General features: G+C 35.2%; 1 protein-coding gene across 1 annotated transcript in view; it reads left to right on the top strand.

The window, feature by feature from the left end:
- The first annotated feature begins 201 nt into the window (after positions 1–201).
- Positions 202–17,853, top strand: part of LOC145276870 (sodium/calcium exchanger regulatory protein 1-like) — a 54,967-nt gene continuing 37,315 nt past the window's right edge. The window contains exon 1 of the mRNA XM_080128275.1: positions 202–392. Coding sequence (XP_079984401.1) covers positions 320–392 — 73 coding nt within the window. The 5' untranslated portion in view covers positions 202–319. The remainder of the gene's footprint in view (positions 393–17,853) is intronic.

The following is a 17,853-nucleotide window of genomic DNA, read 5'->3' on the forward strand; positions in this document are numbered from 1 at the left end:
TTTAGCTGCACTTTCCTGTCATTTTGTTACTCATAACAGATCCACCCCCTCTCTCTCTCTCTCTCTCTCTCTCTCTGTCTTTTTCTGTTTGCTTTATTTCTTACTTTTCTCTATCTCTTTCTTTCTTCACGCCCTTCCCCCCTCTCTCTCTCTTCATGCTTTCTCCTTTTTTTCTCTTCCTGTTTCTGTTTCTCTTATATAAGTGTCGGTTTTCAGCCGTCGACTTTCAGTGTCTTTTTGTCAGCGGTGGGCAAACGTTTACGATTTGTTTGCAAGTGAAAATAAATAAATAAGTAACTTATCATTTATATTGACCATCATGGCTCATAATGTATGTGGAACATGGGAGATCGTTTCAAGTGAGAACTTCGACGAATATATGAAAGCAGTCGGTAAGTTAAAGACTCTTTTTCTTCTTTAGACATTTTTGCTTTTTTCAAGTTCCATTCACAAACTTATCCTCACATTCCACGCCACCTCGTAAATCTGTGGTCACGTGGGAGTGTATATACAAATAAGATTAGTTCCTATCGGTTTGTCAGGGCACTTTAACCACGGAAACTTCGAGTTGGATTTCAAGCAGACTTGATATGCAAATAGACCAATTAGGGGCCGAATGGGATCAGCCTAAGGGTCAGTTTGCTCGGATTAACATGTCAATATCCTATCTACGCCTCCTCAGATTAGTATATTTTTTTATATACTTGTAAATGAAATGACATATTGTGTTCAGCGCGAATGGAGACCACCTTTCTCCGAGTGTTAAAACACATTTTATCTGTCTGTCTCTCTGTCTGCCCCAATCTCTCTCTCTCTTTATCTATCTATCTATCTGTCTATCTATCTATCTATCTATCTATCATTATCTCTCGTTCTCTCTCTCTTTCTCTGTTTCTCTCGTTCTGTCTCTTTCTCTCTGTATCTCTCTCTATCTCTTATCCACACACACACACACACACACACACACACACACACACACACACACACACACACACACACACACACACACACATATATATATATGAATATATTCAGACAAGTATTGTTGAATAGCGCGAAGCAATCTTGCTTAATGAGCTTTTCTTCTTTTTTTTTTAATTTTTAAATTTTTCGAATTGTCGTTCTTATTTTTCGGCCGAATCTGTGTCATAGTCATCTTCGTACAAAAAGAAAAACAGATGGAAGAAGACAATTATGGAACTTTCTTGCACAGATTCGCCCGAGAAATAAGAACGACAATTCGAAAAATAGAAAAATTAAAAAAAAAAAAAAAAGAAGCTCATTAAGCAAGAACACTCGGTGCTATTCAACAATATTTGCCTGAATGAAAACATGCTTCCTAAATACACACGAATATATATATATATATATATATATATATATATATATATATATATATATATATATATATATATATATTAGCGGGGGTGCCCGGCGTTGCTCGGGTGTTTGGAGGTGTATGCTGTGCAAAATAAGCAAAAAAAAAAAAAAAAGGGGGGGGGGTAATTTTTTAAAACTCTGACCCCTATTATGACCCCTTAAAATTTATTGTTTCGGGCTCAAATCACTTTATTAAGTTAGATCCATGTTCAAGGAACCTATATCTAAAATTTCAAGTGTCTAGACCCAAAATTGTCGGAGGAGTTTGGTAGAGTTCTTAAAGGTTAAATCGTTGAAATTTGACCCCTTAACAGCCAAATTTCTGGCTGACACCCGTCACATCGATTTTCCCAAATCTCAGTACCCGGTATTTCAAATTTCGAGTCTATAGACTAAAAATTGACAGAGTTATTGCGTAGGGAAATGTACACAGACAGACAGACACACAGACAGACACGTTCACTTTTATATATATATATATATATATATATATATATATATATAGTAATATATATTATATATATTACTAATTACTAACTAGCTCTACCTACGTATTGAGCACTTTTGAAGTAAATACTTAAAGTTTACACATAAATCTATACTTTCGTATATTAATTTTATGTGAGTAAATGAAGTAGTTATATATATATGCATATATATATATATATATATATATATATATATATATATATATCGTCAAGAATGTGAGTTAAGTAGAAACGTTGTTTTAATTTGAATAAAATAAAACACGCATCAAGTGCGCTTGAAACCGAATCACAACGTAATATTAGGAAAATAAACAAATATTTTACTTGTTTGAAATTTATAACAAATATATTTCGGAGGTATACTCCATCTTCAGTATGTTGTTTTGTTTCTTTTTTTCCTTTTCTTCTTCCTTGCCATGTTGTAAATTTGGAGAAAGAAGTCTGTATAGAGCCGCGCGTTGTATCATCTGGCGGTTGTATTTTGAAATGTTGTGATTCGGTTTTAAGCGCACTTGATGCGTATTTTATTTTATTCAAATAAAAACAGCGTTTCTAGTTAACTCTCATTCTTGATGTTATTCTCACGTTACCTACGCACAGTTCAAACATTTCAAAATACAACCACCAGATACAACGCGCGGCTCTAAATAGGCCCCTTTCTCCAAATTTACAACATGGCAAGGAAGAAGAAAAGGGGAGAAAAAGAAACAAAACAACACACTGAAGATGGAGTCTACCTCTGAAATATATTTGTGACACAAGAGGATTCCCATGGGGCTTTCCAGACGTTTTTGGAACGATACAACAAGTACATTACAGCCGGAGGAGATTACTTCGGAGGGGATAAGAGTTTTATGTGTGTACTATGAATAAAAGTGCCATACGAAAAAAAAAAGTCTGGAAGCTTAAAGACACCTCATAATAAAGTAACGTGTAATAAGATTAAACTATGTCTATCCTATTACTTCCAAAGCTAATAAATAGAATTTCTTATGATTACAAAAACATTGAAATCCGTGAAAAAAAAAACAAAAAAACATTTAATTCAAATTTCACTTTTCAGCTTTTATAAAATTCAAAGATATGGCAAAAGATACTTCATATGAAAGCTAAACTGCTGTAAAGAAAAAAAAAGTTATTATTTACGAATACATATTCCTTTGTGCATTTATAGATTATAATTTTTTTTGTTTAAATTTACCACTAACGCTTGAGTGCCATCAGCAGTTCATATTTGCTTTCAATTGTTAATAAAAAGAATACAATGGCTTACTTGTTTACGAAGCAACTGGAACGGAATTTTTACTGAAAACTTAACAGGCGTGACGTCGCCTGGCCTAACAATTAATTTTTCAATATTCTGGAAAATTTCTGTGCACATCTGTTTCTTCTACTACTACTACTACTACTACTACTACTACTACTACTACTACTACTACTACTACTACATCATATTATTATTATCGGACAATTAATTAATAATAATAAATTACATAAGTAATATTTTACTATCATGCATTTCTTTTTTTACATTAGCTCCACCTCCACAATTTTCTTTAAAATGCCGAATTTTGTAGGTACCATACTGAATAAGAAAATCGCATTGAAAATTTGCAGAGATAAGTAGTTATCGAGATATATAAAAAAAAACTGTATTATGCATTGTATTCTGGGGGCATATTTTTACGCACGTGCGCACCACAAACAAATCTACTTCTCTATAACCGACACTGCCACCTATCGTAAAAACATGGCCGCCAAACATAATACATTTTTTATATCTTAATAACTACTTGTCTCTGCAAAACTTCAGTGCGATTTTCGTATTCAGTGTAGTCGAAAACCGATAAAAGTCATGATTTTAAAGAAAATTATTGAGGTGGACCTAATGTAAAAATTTACGTACTATTATTAGTTAAATTTGCTGCTGACATCAAATCCAGCGTCCATTTCAATTTACGTTGGCTGCTAATAACAATGATCATATCCGGTAGTGCTATTAGTCAGATAAGATACTTATGAAAGAAAGCGAATTATAATAAAATGTTCTAAAGAACATTGTACCACGATTCACGAAAAGAATCAGTTACTAAGAATAAAACGTTGATATTGTAGGAGGGAAGTTATCAGTGACGAAAGTTGATAAAAAAACCGACTTCACAACATAGAAGAAAACATGCTCCCTACTTATAGGTTTACACTCTGGTAAAAGAAATTTTGTATCAACTTAGCGCAAGGAAATATTGTAAACAAAAAAAAGCTAGTTTAGATTACTATAAAATGTAAACAAATAAAACACACAGGGTTATAAATTTCGCCCTATTGTCAGCAGCGAGCTGGTTAACATAGAGCTAACACAGTTGGGCACAGTTACAAAAATGTAATACGGTATAGACTGGACTGAAAAGGATATATGTGATACTATAAAGTGGACCTGAGTCACTAAGTGCTGAGAGGGTGGTGGTGGCAATAGACAAAGAAATAGGAAGTAGCAAACAATGAATCTTTAGGTATTTGTTAGATCGAGCCTTTTTGATTTGACAATGGCAATAGAAAGCCACAGAACAGATAACACAGGGAAGAGAAGCTTCCGGTAGCTGATGTGGGGCCGACTTCAGATACCGACACAAAGACAGTTAGTTGACATCGAGTTATCGGTTACGACGGATAGGAGCTGATAGCGACATGTATGGACAGTTTTTAGCGCTGACTGCGAAACAGAGATGGAGAGGAATTGCGACTAACAGACGAGCCTAGCCTTGGTAGTACGCGGGGGTTGGACTGTAGTTTCACACACACACGCACGCACGCACGCACGCACGCACGCACGCACGCACGCACGCACAGATTTTAACTGGTATGTATGCGAAGCATTGGCGTTGTGTTTTTCGTGTTTGTTTTATTTTAATACTTCTACTTTGTGAAACCACGTGTGTTCCTATCGACAGTCGCTAGCGAGAAAATCCGGCCATAAGAGGAATAGTCGAACGAAAAATCCCCAACACAAGACGTTGGAAGTCGGCGATCTGTCGGGATCACACACGTCTGGTCACATATATAGTTTCTTAGTCAATCACGTGCAACATCGGATATATACGGGGTGTTCCAAAAGCCTCTGAGCACATTTTGACTTTGAATATCTCGAGAACTATTAAGGATATAAAAACGCACCTGGTATATATCCAGAAAGCCAGCAATCTCAAGTTTTTCATAGAATGTCCAAAAATGTTCAATATGAGCACCATTGGTCACACGACTCACATCAAGCTGATCGTTCAGTTCTTGCCAAACGCGTCCCAGCCATGCGTTGTCAATGGTTTCAACATCTTCTAAAGGAACGTTCCGTTCTCTTAGCTGGGTATAAGCACCTCTGCGCCATGAATTTACCATGCCATCTCACTATGAACTTCATTTCTGGTGGCTGTTTTCAGAATTTTTTTGTCAAATACACGTTTAACAAGTGTCCATAACACAGTTTCTGCAAATGTAAGCACACAAAACACCTTTTCTGGTTGAGTGAACGCCGTTACTGGATCTGAAAAAGAAATGAAAAAAAAAATGAATAGTCTTATAAAAAATGAATGCATTTAGCTTAAAAATGGCGCCCCTTTCATCCTATTTCCATTCATATTTAAGCAGATATGAGGACTTGGAATGTTCCCAAGAATTTTGGAACATCCTGTATATATTAAGGAAGCCTGTTCACCCTGAACACTATAACCCCATTTAGAGGAAATTTGTAAATTCGAAAGAAGAACGCCAATGTTCTGCTTCTCTATATATAGTAAAATTCAATCAAATACAACTTCGAATTCCTTTTGGAATTCAACGTTGACTTGTTTAATGTTGAACGAATAAAATTAATCTGAATTACTTTTCCATATTTGAAATGATTGTATGTGTCTGTTTACGATTCCTGTTTTTTGTTTTTGTTTATTCCTTTCTGTATCCTGTTTAACATATTAATGCATGAATGTGTTCATGTATTCGCTATAGGAAAGCTAACCTATGTAGTAAGAGAAAACATGATAGAAATCTGAAATAAAACTTACTGAACAAATCAATAAAATGAAATACAAACTCTGTCTATCTGTCTGTCTGTCTGTCTGTCTCTCTCTCTCTTTCTCTCTCTCTCTATATATATATATAAATATATATATAAATATATATATATATAAATATATATATATAAATATATATATATATAAATATATATACATAAATATATATATATATAAATATATATATAAATATATATATATATATATAATATAACAATATAAAAACAAATAGAAATATAATAACAATATAAAAAACAAATAAAAATATAATATAACAATATAAAAATATAATAGAACAATATAAAAAAACAAATAAAATTCAACAATCTTATATATATATATAAGATTGTTGAATATTTATTTATTTTTTTTTATTAGCGAATAATTTCTTTCTTTTTTCCGCTTCCTGAGCGGTTTTTTTTATTATAAGAAAGGAGTTATTTGCCCTTTGTTTACATTTTTCTTTGCCTCCATTTTTTTAGGACGCATTTACTTTTTTATTTTATTTAAATATTATTCATTGATTATTAATTAATAATCACTACGTGCATAAAAGTAATTTACTTACTTTTATGCACGTAGTAATTATTAATTAATAATTAATAAATAATGTGTGTGTGTGTGTATATATACATTTCCCTACGCAATTTTTAGTCTACAGACTCGAAATTTGATATACAGGGTACTGAGATTTGGGAAAATCTTTGTGATCGGTTTTCGACCAGAAATTTGGCTGTTAAGGGGTAAAAGTTCAACGATTTGACCTTTGAGAACTCTACCAATCTCCTCCGCCAATTTTGGGTCTAAACACTTGAAATTTTAGATATAGATTCCTTGGACATGGATCTAACTTAATAACTTAATTTGAGCTCAAAACAATAAATGTTAAGGGGTCATAATAAGGGGTCAAAGTTAAAAAAGTTGATCGTTTTTTTTGCTCAACATACACCTCCAAACCCCGGGCAATTGAAATTGTGTGTCTGTGTGCACATTTCCCTACCAAATTTCTCTGTCAATTTTCAGTCTACAGACTCAATATTTGACATAAGGGGAATTGAGATTTGAAAAAATCTTTTTAATCAGTTTTCAGCTAGAAAATTGGCTGTCAAGGCGTCAAAGTAAAACGATTTGACCATTGCAAACTCTACCAAACTTCTTCACCAATATTTTTGACATTTTAGATGTAGGTTACTTGGACACGGGTAAAACTTTTTTTTATTTGATTTGAGCCCAAAACAATAAATGTTAAGGGGTCAAGATTGGGGTCAAAAGTAAAAAAAAAAAAATTGACCCCTGCGGTCTCTACTAATTTACTCAGCCAATTTTTAGTGTAAACCTTTAAATTTTACATAAAGTGTATTCAGACATAAAGGAAGCAATTTTAGGTCTAAACATTTGAAATTTTACATACAAGCTTTTTAATCAGTTTTTTGGGCGAAAATTTGGCTGCCAAGAGGTCAAAGTTTAAAGAATTTACCTTTGCAGACTCTACTAAACTCCTTCACCAATTTTAGGTCTAAACACTTGAACTTGATGTAGGTTAACTGGATATAAGTCAATGTTTTATATATATATATATATATATATATATATATATATATATATATATATATATATATACATATGCACATAATTGGGCCCGAGCAAAGCCGGACTGAACTACCAGTATATATATATATATATATATATATATATATATATATATATATATATATATATATGTATATTTAAAGTGATGGTTGTGTAGTTCCAGCGAGAGAAAAAATGTATATTTAAAAGAGTGTAGCCATCAACAATTGTGGTTTTTTTAAAAGGTTTTCAGCATATTTTTATTTTAAAATATTTTTATAACGCGTTTCGAGCTTAGGGTGTGCTCTCTTCAGATGTTTTCGTAAAAAGTCTTTCTTTAAAATGGGAGTTTGTAGAGTTACCTCCGCTGATATTAAATATGTTTTTCAGAGTGATGCGTGGCCTCAGACATTCTGACTCCAACTGTAAGTGTTCAAAGTGTCCGGTCAAAGTTATTTTCAAAGAGTGGTTTTTGGCCCATTTGGTGAAGGTTTTTATGGGTTTTTTAGGGTTCTTTTTAAAGACTTTCTTTCCCCATGTATAGCACACACTCACACACAATCACACACGCATACATATACATTCATGTACATGTACATATGCACACGCACATGCACGCAGGCACACACACATACACACACGCACATACATAGAAATATATGTAGGAGCATACATATATACATACCCACCTACACACTCACACACGTACTCGCACACATTCACCGCTAACAATTATTTTTATTTTTTTATTTTTTATATACTTTTTTTCCCCCAACCAAAACACGCATGTATATATGCGCTTAATCATTCAGACATACGTACACGCACCCACACACACACAAGTAAGATGGAGAATAGGTAGGAGAAGATATATATACACACATACACGCACACACATACATGTATGTGCATATACATTCACAAACATCCACATACTATGTAGGAACAAAAACTTTTTACGAAAACATCTGAAGAGAGCACACCCTAAGCTCGAAACGCGTTATAAAAATATTTAAAAATAAATATGATGAAAACCTTTAAAAAAAAAACCACAATTGTTGATGGCTACACTCTTTTAAATATATATGTATATATATATATGTTTGCTTGATCTGTGTTGGTCAATAGAAATTCTTGTGTGCGGGGCGTTTGCTCAGTTGGTAGAGTGCTTTCCGCGCATGCAAGAGGCCCGGGTTTCGAATCCTGAGTTCGGATGTGTCTAACTGATGAGCCCAAATGAGGGCGAAACTAGAGTCTTGGACTTCCGGTTCGTTGACTGTCATGACTCTTGTGGGCTGCGACGTTGTTTGGCTGTGGAATTTATTATATATAAATATATATATATATATATATATATATATATATATATATTGGCAAGGAGACCCGACGGTGCTTGGGATTGAATGATGATCAACGAATGTTTCACACTTCCATATTTTTATTGTCATCGAAATCGGTAAAATCGACGATTTTCAATCAAAACGATTGATTGACTACTCTAGTTGGGGAATCAATGCGATGCACCCGGAGGGGGGGAGCTCCATATGCTTCCTCGCAATTACTTAGTCACACTACATGATAGTCTATATTGCACTATAGAGAACTATTGTTAATTCATAGAATCATTTTTTAAATATAAAATGGCTTGAATTAAAGTTTTAAATGCAAAAATTAAATACCATGATGCAATTGTGCTCTAAACAGAAACATTAATTTCGAATGTCATATTAACGACTACACTGTTGATTTTATATGCCTGGCCTTACTGCTTGTGGCGTGATAATGGCTTGAATTTAAGTTTAAAATAAAAAAGTCAAGTGTCATAGTGCAATTGGGCTTTAAACAGAAACACTCAATTCGGATTCGCGTCCGTCATAGCAAAGAATCTATCGTAGATTTATATGCCAGGCCTTTCGTTTTGTGCGGTAATAAAACTTCTCAAATGTACTTATGATGTTAGGCTGTGTAAGGTGTTCACTTTAGTCAAAATTGCCTGTTCGTTCTTTCATCGGATTATTTCAATTGTCGATTATCGATACTTATCGAAGATATTCCATTACAAAACCTATCTAAGAACACTGTCAGTCGCATAAATTATCTTCGCATGAAGTTTCATAAAAATTGGCATAGCCGTTTAGGCGTCCATAGGAAACGAAATAAAACAGAGTTTTTTTTATATATATATGTGTGTTAAGTTTTTTCTCGCGTGGACATAAATATTAAAAGTCTTTTATTTAAAATTTATTTAAACAAACTTATTAATATACTCAGTCATGGATATGCAAGCGAATTAAAAGTAACCTTGTCGGTGTGCATGCAAAATGTCTCTACCGAACTCCTCTCTGAATATTTTGTCTATAGACTTGAAACTTGATATCTAGAGCATTTATACCTTAAGAACACTTTCGATTTTGTTTTTAGCCTGTAAAATAGCCGCTAAAGAGTTAAAAATGAAACAAAACACCAAAAACAAAAACAATTGACTTTGGCAAGAATAAATCGACTAACTTCCAAGCATATATCAATTAAAATATATTTAAGTGTATTTTACGATCGGGAAACGACGGGTTATCTGCTAGTATATTTATAAAAGTTTGTTAAACCTTCAAGTTTAAAATTATCACTCATAGACAATTTCGAGTTTCTTGGCTAATACTAGTAAAAAAAAAAACAAAAAAAAAACAAGTTAAGAGAAATGATTTACTGATAATTAAGATAGACATTCGCTTAAAATATAGTTTTATCCGATGCTAATATTCAACTTATAATATCTTATACGATGTAGCGTATACTGTAAACGTAAACACATTTTATTTACAAGTTGGGCAAAATGCCAAGACATAAACACGCAGTAAGCAATAGTATTTTTCTTATTAGTTTAACCAATACAAGTTTGTTATCATGTTCGCTATCTATGCATCTCGTAGAGGATGAGTCATAAAAATATCTCACGTTTTGAATGGATATAAAATATGGCCACAATTATCTAGAAAAAAAAACAAAGTAATTATATGCCAAAAAGTACGATGGATGGACCATGCTAGGCAAATGGACGATGGGAGGATCCCAAAGAATATTCTATATAGTTATCTAAAAACCAACCCCAGCCCACCAAGAAAAAGTGTCTTACTCTGTAAAGATTATTGCAAGCGAACTGTGAGAGCAGGTGGAATTGATCCAGGAGACTAAGAGTCTCCGCCCTTGAAGGAGTACAGGTGAAACGATAAAATTATCGCCATAGAAAAGACAACATGATTCCATTTCCGTTTGATGAAAACCGGTTTTCTTTTTTGTTTTTGTTGCAGACCATCTACTATTTGGCCAGTTGTGTACAAATACCAAGATCGATAGGAGCCTTCTATCATGTCTGAAAGTGACACAATGTTCACGAGCGAGATCGGAGATGCTCTTTACCGATCCAAGTCATGACAACAGGACTATTGCCGACACTCAAAAAATGCAAATCCGAATGGTTCAACGCTTGAGGGCACAGCTGAACGCATCGGACGACCTACGGTTATGGTCTTCAGGGCCACATCATGCCACCTCACATCTTCGAAGTCGGCTTGAAAGTCAACACCAAAGTGTATTTGGATGTGCTGAAGAGTGTGGTGATTCCCTGGTGCAATCAAGTGGCCGCTGGCAGACCCTGAATGTGGCAGCAGGACTCGGCGCCGACCCACAAGTCCAAATATACCAAGTTGACTACGGCTTTGTACTTTCTTCTCATTCCGCCCCCCCCCTCCATTCTCCCCCGACTTGAACCTGCTGGACTTCGTTTCGTCATACGTCGAGAACATAACTAACATGACCTCCCACAACATCAAAGCAAGCCTGATCGCCGCCATCCGTCGAATATTCGCCGTGCTCCCGCTTGCGCTTGTGGAAAAGGCATGCCCCCAGTTCCGAACCTGTATTGAGGCAGTGATTGAGGTTGAAAGCGGCTAGGGTGAAAGCTATAGTATTGTTTTCTTTAGGGTAAAATTTTTATCGTTCTACCTTGTACTGTAATAGCATGCAAAGAGCACAGTCGGCAGTGGATCGCAACAAAGCTTTCAGAACCAGACACAACCTACATATGTGCCAACTGCAAAAAAGCTTGCCGATGCAGGATAGACTTGCACTAACAACTGAGATTCAGAACTCCATTGTTTCATAAAACAGGGCAATTGCACTTGACATATCAAAGGCCTTCGACAAAGTATGGCATAAAGGCCTACTTCACAAGATCTCCAGCTACGGTATAACTGGAAATATTCTCTCTATCATTAAATCATTTCTCTCTGATAGGATCATAAGAGTAGTGGTTGATGGACAAAAATCAGAGGCCTGCAGTATTAATGCTGGAGTCCCTCAAGAGTCCATCCTGGGCCCAATTCTCTTCCTGATCTACATCAATGATCTCCCTAAACACATACTTAAATCATTCGTTGACATCTATGCTGATGACACGGCCATCTACAGCAACACATCAAAGGCCGTAAATGACAAAGCTCTCTCTGATTCTCTCTCCTCTGATCTCGAACGAGTGGTTCAGTGGGGGGGGGGGAAGACGTGGCTGGTTACCTTTAATGCATCTAAAACCAAACTCATATCTTTACATCATCAACGCTCTGATCCCCCATCTGGCATCAATTGAAATGGATGGCTCTCGTCTAGGAGAAGCCCCATGTTTTGACAAGCTTCTGGGCTTGACCTTCACTCCTGATCTGAAATGGAACACGTACATCAAGTCTATTGATAAGGTCGCTGGAAAGATGGTGAGATCCTTCTACCGCTCCAGAAGATATCTCACTACTGATGCAATTCTCTATCTATATAAAAGCCAAGTACGTCCAAGGATGGAATACTGCTGCCATATCTGGGCAGGAGCTGCTAAAAATAGCCTATCCTGCCTTGACAGAGTACAAAATAGACTTCGTGGCTTAGTGGGGGATGCCCTTTTCTCTTCCCTGCAACCTCTCTCCCACAGAAGAGACGTTGCAAGCCTATCTTTGTTTTATCACTATTTCCATGGCAGGTACTCGTTTGAATTCCAATCTCTGCCCTCCTCGCCAATCTTTCAAGAAAAACACCCATCTAGCTGAATCCACTATCAAAAACTTTCCCCACTCTTTATCTATGCCTAAATCAAAACGTAGATTCCATGAACAAAGCTTCTTTCTTGCACGCCTGTGGAACTCTGTTCCGTCTGCCTGCTTCCCTCCTGACTACAACTTGGATGTCTTCAAGTCCAACGTAAACAAATTCCCGATGAACCGCCCCCTTAAGTAGACACTTTAAATATCTACACTAACGTACTGTACTTACAATAACCCTTATCCCTGAGTGGCTTCCAGGCCTTGATAAGTGGTGACCACCTTGTAAAAAAAAAAAAAAAGAAAGACAGACTGATGCCAACAGCAACGTAATATGTTCTTTTTATGCGTTTAAAAAAAATATACCAGTCAAACGATTGTCGTTTTTTTTATCACTGCATTGGTGAAGTCGTCCTCAAGTGTTTTCTGACTTACTGGCGTCATTTTGCATCCCGGTTCTTTCCTTTAAATGAGAAATCGTTTTTCAAAGAAAAATTATCACCGCTTACAACTTGAGAAATCAAACGCTTCGGAAAAAATTCCATCAACATTTCATAATTCCAAAAGTAATGTATCCTATTTTTAATTAAAAAAAAAAACCCAAAAGCAAAAAAAAAAAAAAAAAAAATACGAAGACAGAAATGGTATAATTAAAACGAGCGACTTTTCGTGTTCCAGTGTTTATTTCTCTACATAGTCCCTAATATTATCAATAGATTTTTGCCAGCGATGAAGTGGTGGCTGTGCATAGGCGTCTATAGTGCACTTTGTCATGCTTATGTCCGTCGCCACTCTGAAATCGATGAACCCATCGCCTAACTGTACTGACATCAACTGCATCGGCTTCATAAACGTTTTACAGGCGCCAGTAAAATAATTTTATCAGCTTTCCTTATTCTCAGAAATTTCACGATAATAACTTTATTGTTCTTCAAAGGAAAACGTAGAGAAATTTTATAAATTACTGAAAAGTCTATATAACACTTAAGCTCCAACCCCTGTCCCATCGCCGCAATGTTGCATCTGTGCCTGTTTTACAAATATTTTAATGGAATCTGCTCTGATGAACTCGTTTCACTTGCGCCTCCTCGACGTACATATCACCGACCAACCCGGTTAGCAACAAAATCTCACCCCTTCACTTTTGAGGCCCCTAAATGCCAGAAAGCTTTCTCCTCTAATAGTTTCTTCCCTCGAATAGCTCAATTTTGGAATTCCCTTCCTGCTACCTGCTTCCCTGACTGTACTGATATGCACGTTTAAATGTAATGTAAACCAATATCTTGTTAATGTTTCCTAGGCATAGTCTCAAATAGTACCCTCTTATATTTAAGTCACAATATGCCTTGTTATGGGGTGAACGTGAGTAAAAAATAAATACAATAAAATAAGATAAATAAATGGATGTTACAATTTCCTGATGGTTTATTGATTTTCACGATTTTTGTTCTACTGTAGTGTCCCCAAGTACCTGATTACTTGGGAATTTATCACCACCGAGCGCCAACCATGTCATTGCGTAAATACTCTCGGGCACGGATGACCTTTCACAAGCAAAGTGTTTCAATTTTCTTGGGACTGAATCCAATGTTCTGGATATTGTCTTTGTAATATTTATGAACAATATTAATTGACATTTGCATATTGTATAGAAATGTGAAAACAAAGTATCATAATAGGCCAAATTGATTAATTTATTTATTGCGGACTATTATCCTAATCTTTATTAGTTGTTGTTTCACGACGTTTCGGCCAACTATTCCTCTGGCCTTTGTCAGGTGGTAACCGCGACGGGATAGGAACTCCGAATCTCCTAATTGTATTCTCAGCAGTTACTGCCTTCCATAGTTGTTGTCGTCTCACCACGATTTGGCCAAGTAAGCCTCTAGCCAGCTTTGGGTAGGATTGAAACGGCTATCTTCAGAAAATTCTCACCTGGAACCGTAGAGATTCAACGTCTCTATCCACTGCGCCACGGGCCCTGAAGAGCGATCAAGGTTGGATTTTTTGCTTTTATAAATCCACGTTTATTTATTATCTGATCTTCCATGGTCGGGTCCGTACCGAATGGTATATATATATATATATATATATATATATATATATATATATATATATATATATATATATATATATATATATGTCGAGACGAAGTAGGTTCATTTCACAGTCGGATTTCGGCGCGGTTTGCTTGATCTGTGTTGGTTAATAGAAATATTATATATTTAATTGGAATTCATTAATGAGATGAGTATTTATTAATTTATTTATTGCGGACTATTATCCTCATCTTTCGTAGTTGTTGTTTCACGACGTTTCGACCAACTATTCCTCTGGTGGTAACCGCGACGGGATAGGAACTCCAAATCTCCTAACTGCATTCTCAGCAATTACTGCTATCCATAGTTGTTGTCGTCTGACAACGAAACGTCGTGAAACAACCACTAATAAAGATGAGAATAATAGTCCGCAATAAATAAATCAATAAATAATACTTATCTCAATAATGAATTCCAATGAAAAATATATATAGGTTAAATTGACTCTTTCAATCCTGGTGCAGTTGACTAATATCTTTTTATCATATTTTGAAGAAAAAAAAAAGTATTTCGCGCCAATTTTATATATAAAAAAAAATACCTTACCTGGATCGACAGTATATTTTCTCTTAGGAATATAAATAGGAAGTAAGAATTTATATTTTCCCACACAAATTAGTATTTTGATCACTACTCTTCAAATGACGGTAACGTATGTACAGTGTGTTGGTTCTTTACATTAAATATAATTCATAGGAGAAACACACATTATCACGCACGCATACACACACGCGCGCGCGCGCACACACACACACAACACACACACATATGTGTGTGTGTGTTGTGTGTGTGTGTGTGTATGTGTGGAGGTTCGCACACGCATATACGATCGCATGGAGTACGTGTGATCGGTTTGACGTTTAAGCGTGTTACTGGTGAAGAAGGACGCATCTATATGATCAGAGACATATAGATACGTCCTTCTTCACCAGTAGTACGCTTGTATGTTAAACCATCTACGTTTCTTTTACACATACACACACACACACAAACACACACACACACACACACACACACACATATTTGGGTTCGTTACGGTTAGTGCAAGAGGTCTGAAGTGATATGAGAGGCACGAGTATAAAGCCTAACCGAGCCATGTCTCTTTACCGAAAATAATGAAAGTAATCAAAAGATGAAAAGATAAAGGAAGATAGTGAATTTAAAACACATTTGGATTTTAAACTGACCAAGGAGAGAACTTGAATGCCTACTAGACACTTTCCTCACGTGCTTAAGGTTTCTCTGTACAGTTTATCAAAGCAGTCTGGCATGAGGATACATTTCGCTACAAGTAAACTCTGACAAATTATTCCAAATCAAATAGTATTCACAGCCCAAATATGATATCCCTGGTATGGCTAACCCACATTAGCTTTTACGAGGTGCATTTTCTTCGAGTGATGTAGCCTATAGTAACAGCACGTAGCTGACTACTCCACCAGACTAGATGTATTCTTGTCTTGAAATCCAATAAGACCAAGAGACCACAAAAAGGGTATAATATAACATATTTAACTGATGAATTAAGGCGAGAAAAATTAATAACTTCTTTACGCAATATTTGGGACCTAAATGAGATTTAATAGAATACTCGAATATCTATATATCTCATATAGAAATCAGGTGTTAACTTCAAGAAGAGTCCCCTTAACTTTTGAGAATTTCGACAGAAGTAAAATGTGCATATCTATAAAAGTGAAGTTGTCTGTGTCTGTGTGTGTGTCTGTGTGTGTACATTTCCATACCAAACAACTGTGTCAATTTTCAGTCTACAGACTCAAGATTTGACATAAGGGGTGTTGAGATTTGGGAAAATCTTTTTAATCGGTTTTCGGTCAGAAATTTGGCTGTCAAGGGGTCAAAGTTCAACGATTTGACCTCTGAAAACTCTACCAAACTCCTCCGACAATTTTGTATCTAAACACTTGGAATTTTAGATGTAGGTTACCTGCACATGAGTCAAACCTTTTAATATATATATATATATATATATATATATATATATATATATATATATATATATATATATATGTACATGTATATGAAATTATGAACAGTACAAAGGGCCCGAGCAAAGCCGGACTGAACAGCTATTGAAACTAAAAATAGAAACCAATGTCCTTCTTTCCCCTCTTCTTCATATATATTGTATCGTTGCTTTTTTTCCTTTATTATAATTAGATAAAAACCTTGTATAAAAAGAATAAATATTTTTGGCTTTGGTCTAAAGGGAAACGCGGACTGATGATGTTGCCTCTCTGAACAAGGGTCACAGCAGAAAAATGCATGCACATTTGTAGCGAATAATGTTTGTATAAATAAATATACTATAATTATGCTCTGTTTGTTTGTCGAGCACTTTTTGATGAATATAGGAATTTCAGTGGATTTACATCAAACAAAACTACAACTATGCAACTATTCCCGAAAGGATGAAACACTAGAGTCTGTAGGTATTTAATAATTATTATAGTCAATAATAATGTCAGCCCCTTTAAGAAACTCGTTTCTTATTGTTGAGCACTTGCAGTTGTAATAAAGTCGGTAAACTTAGCTTATATGCGCAGATCGTCATATAATGATTAGATCACTCTGACTGACGTTTAATAAGAGCATTTAATAAGAATAAATGTTTGATTTCAACTGTATCTCTCGCGGTTGACAGTAGCCGAATGGTTCGGATCCTTGCTAATCAAGCCAGACATGACTTCTGTTGCCGAAGTTCGAATCTCTCGACTGACGTTAATCATTACACCATGCACTGATGATACCCGAAATGATAAAGCACTAGTGTTTGTAGGCATTTAATAATTATTGTAGTAACTACTACTACTACTATCACTACTATATATATATATATATATATATATATATATATATATATATATGTATGTGTGTGTGTGTGTGTGTGTGTGTGTATAAGTGTGGGAGGGAATCACATAAGTATTCAAAATTCTTTAAATGGACACTTATCGGGATAATATAAAGCTCAATATGTGGGGTTTAGCTAAGACACAGGAGGAAAAATATCGACAAAACTTGTGCATATAGATTAAATTATCATTTCAATAAGAATGATGCATCAATGGGCGTACGTGTTACAAAAGCTCTTTATACCTACTCCCATTGATGCCTTTCCTTATTGAATTGATAATTTAATCCATGCTCACCAGTATAT

The sequence above is a fragment of the Euprymna scolopes genome, chromosome 1 (assembly GCF_053919585.1).
Source record: "Euprymna scolopes isolate OS-2025 chromosome 1, ASM5391958v1, whole genome shotgun sequence".
Taxonomy (NCBI): Eukaryota; Metazoa; Mollusca; class Cephalopoda; order Sepiida; family Sepiolidae; genus Euprymna; species Euprymna scolopes.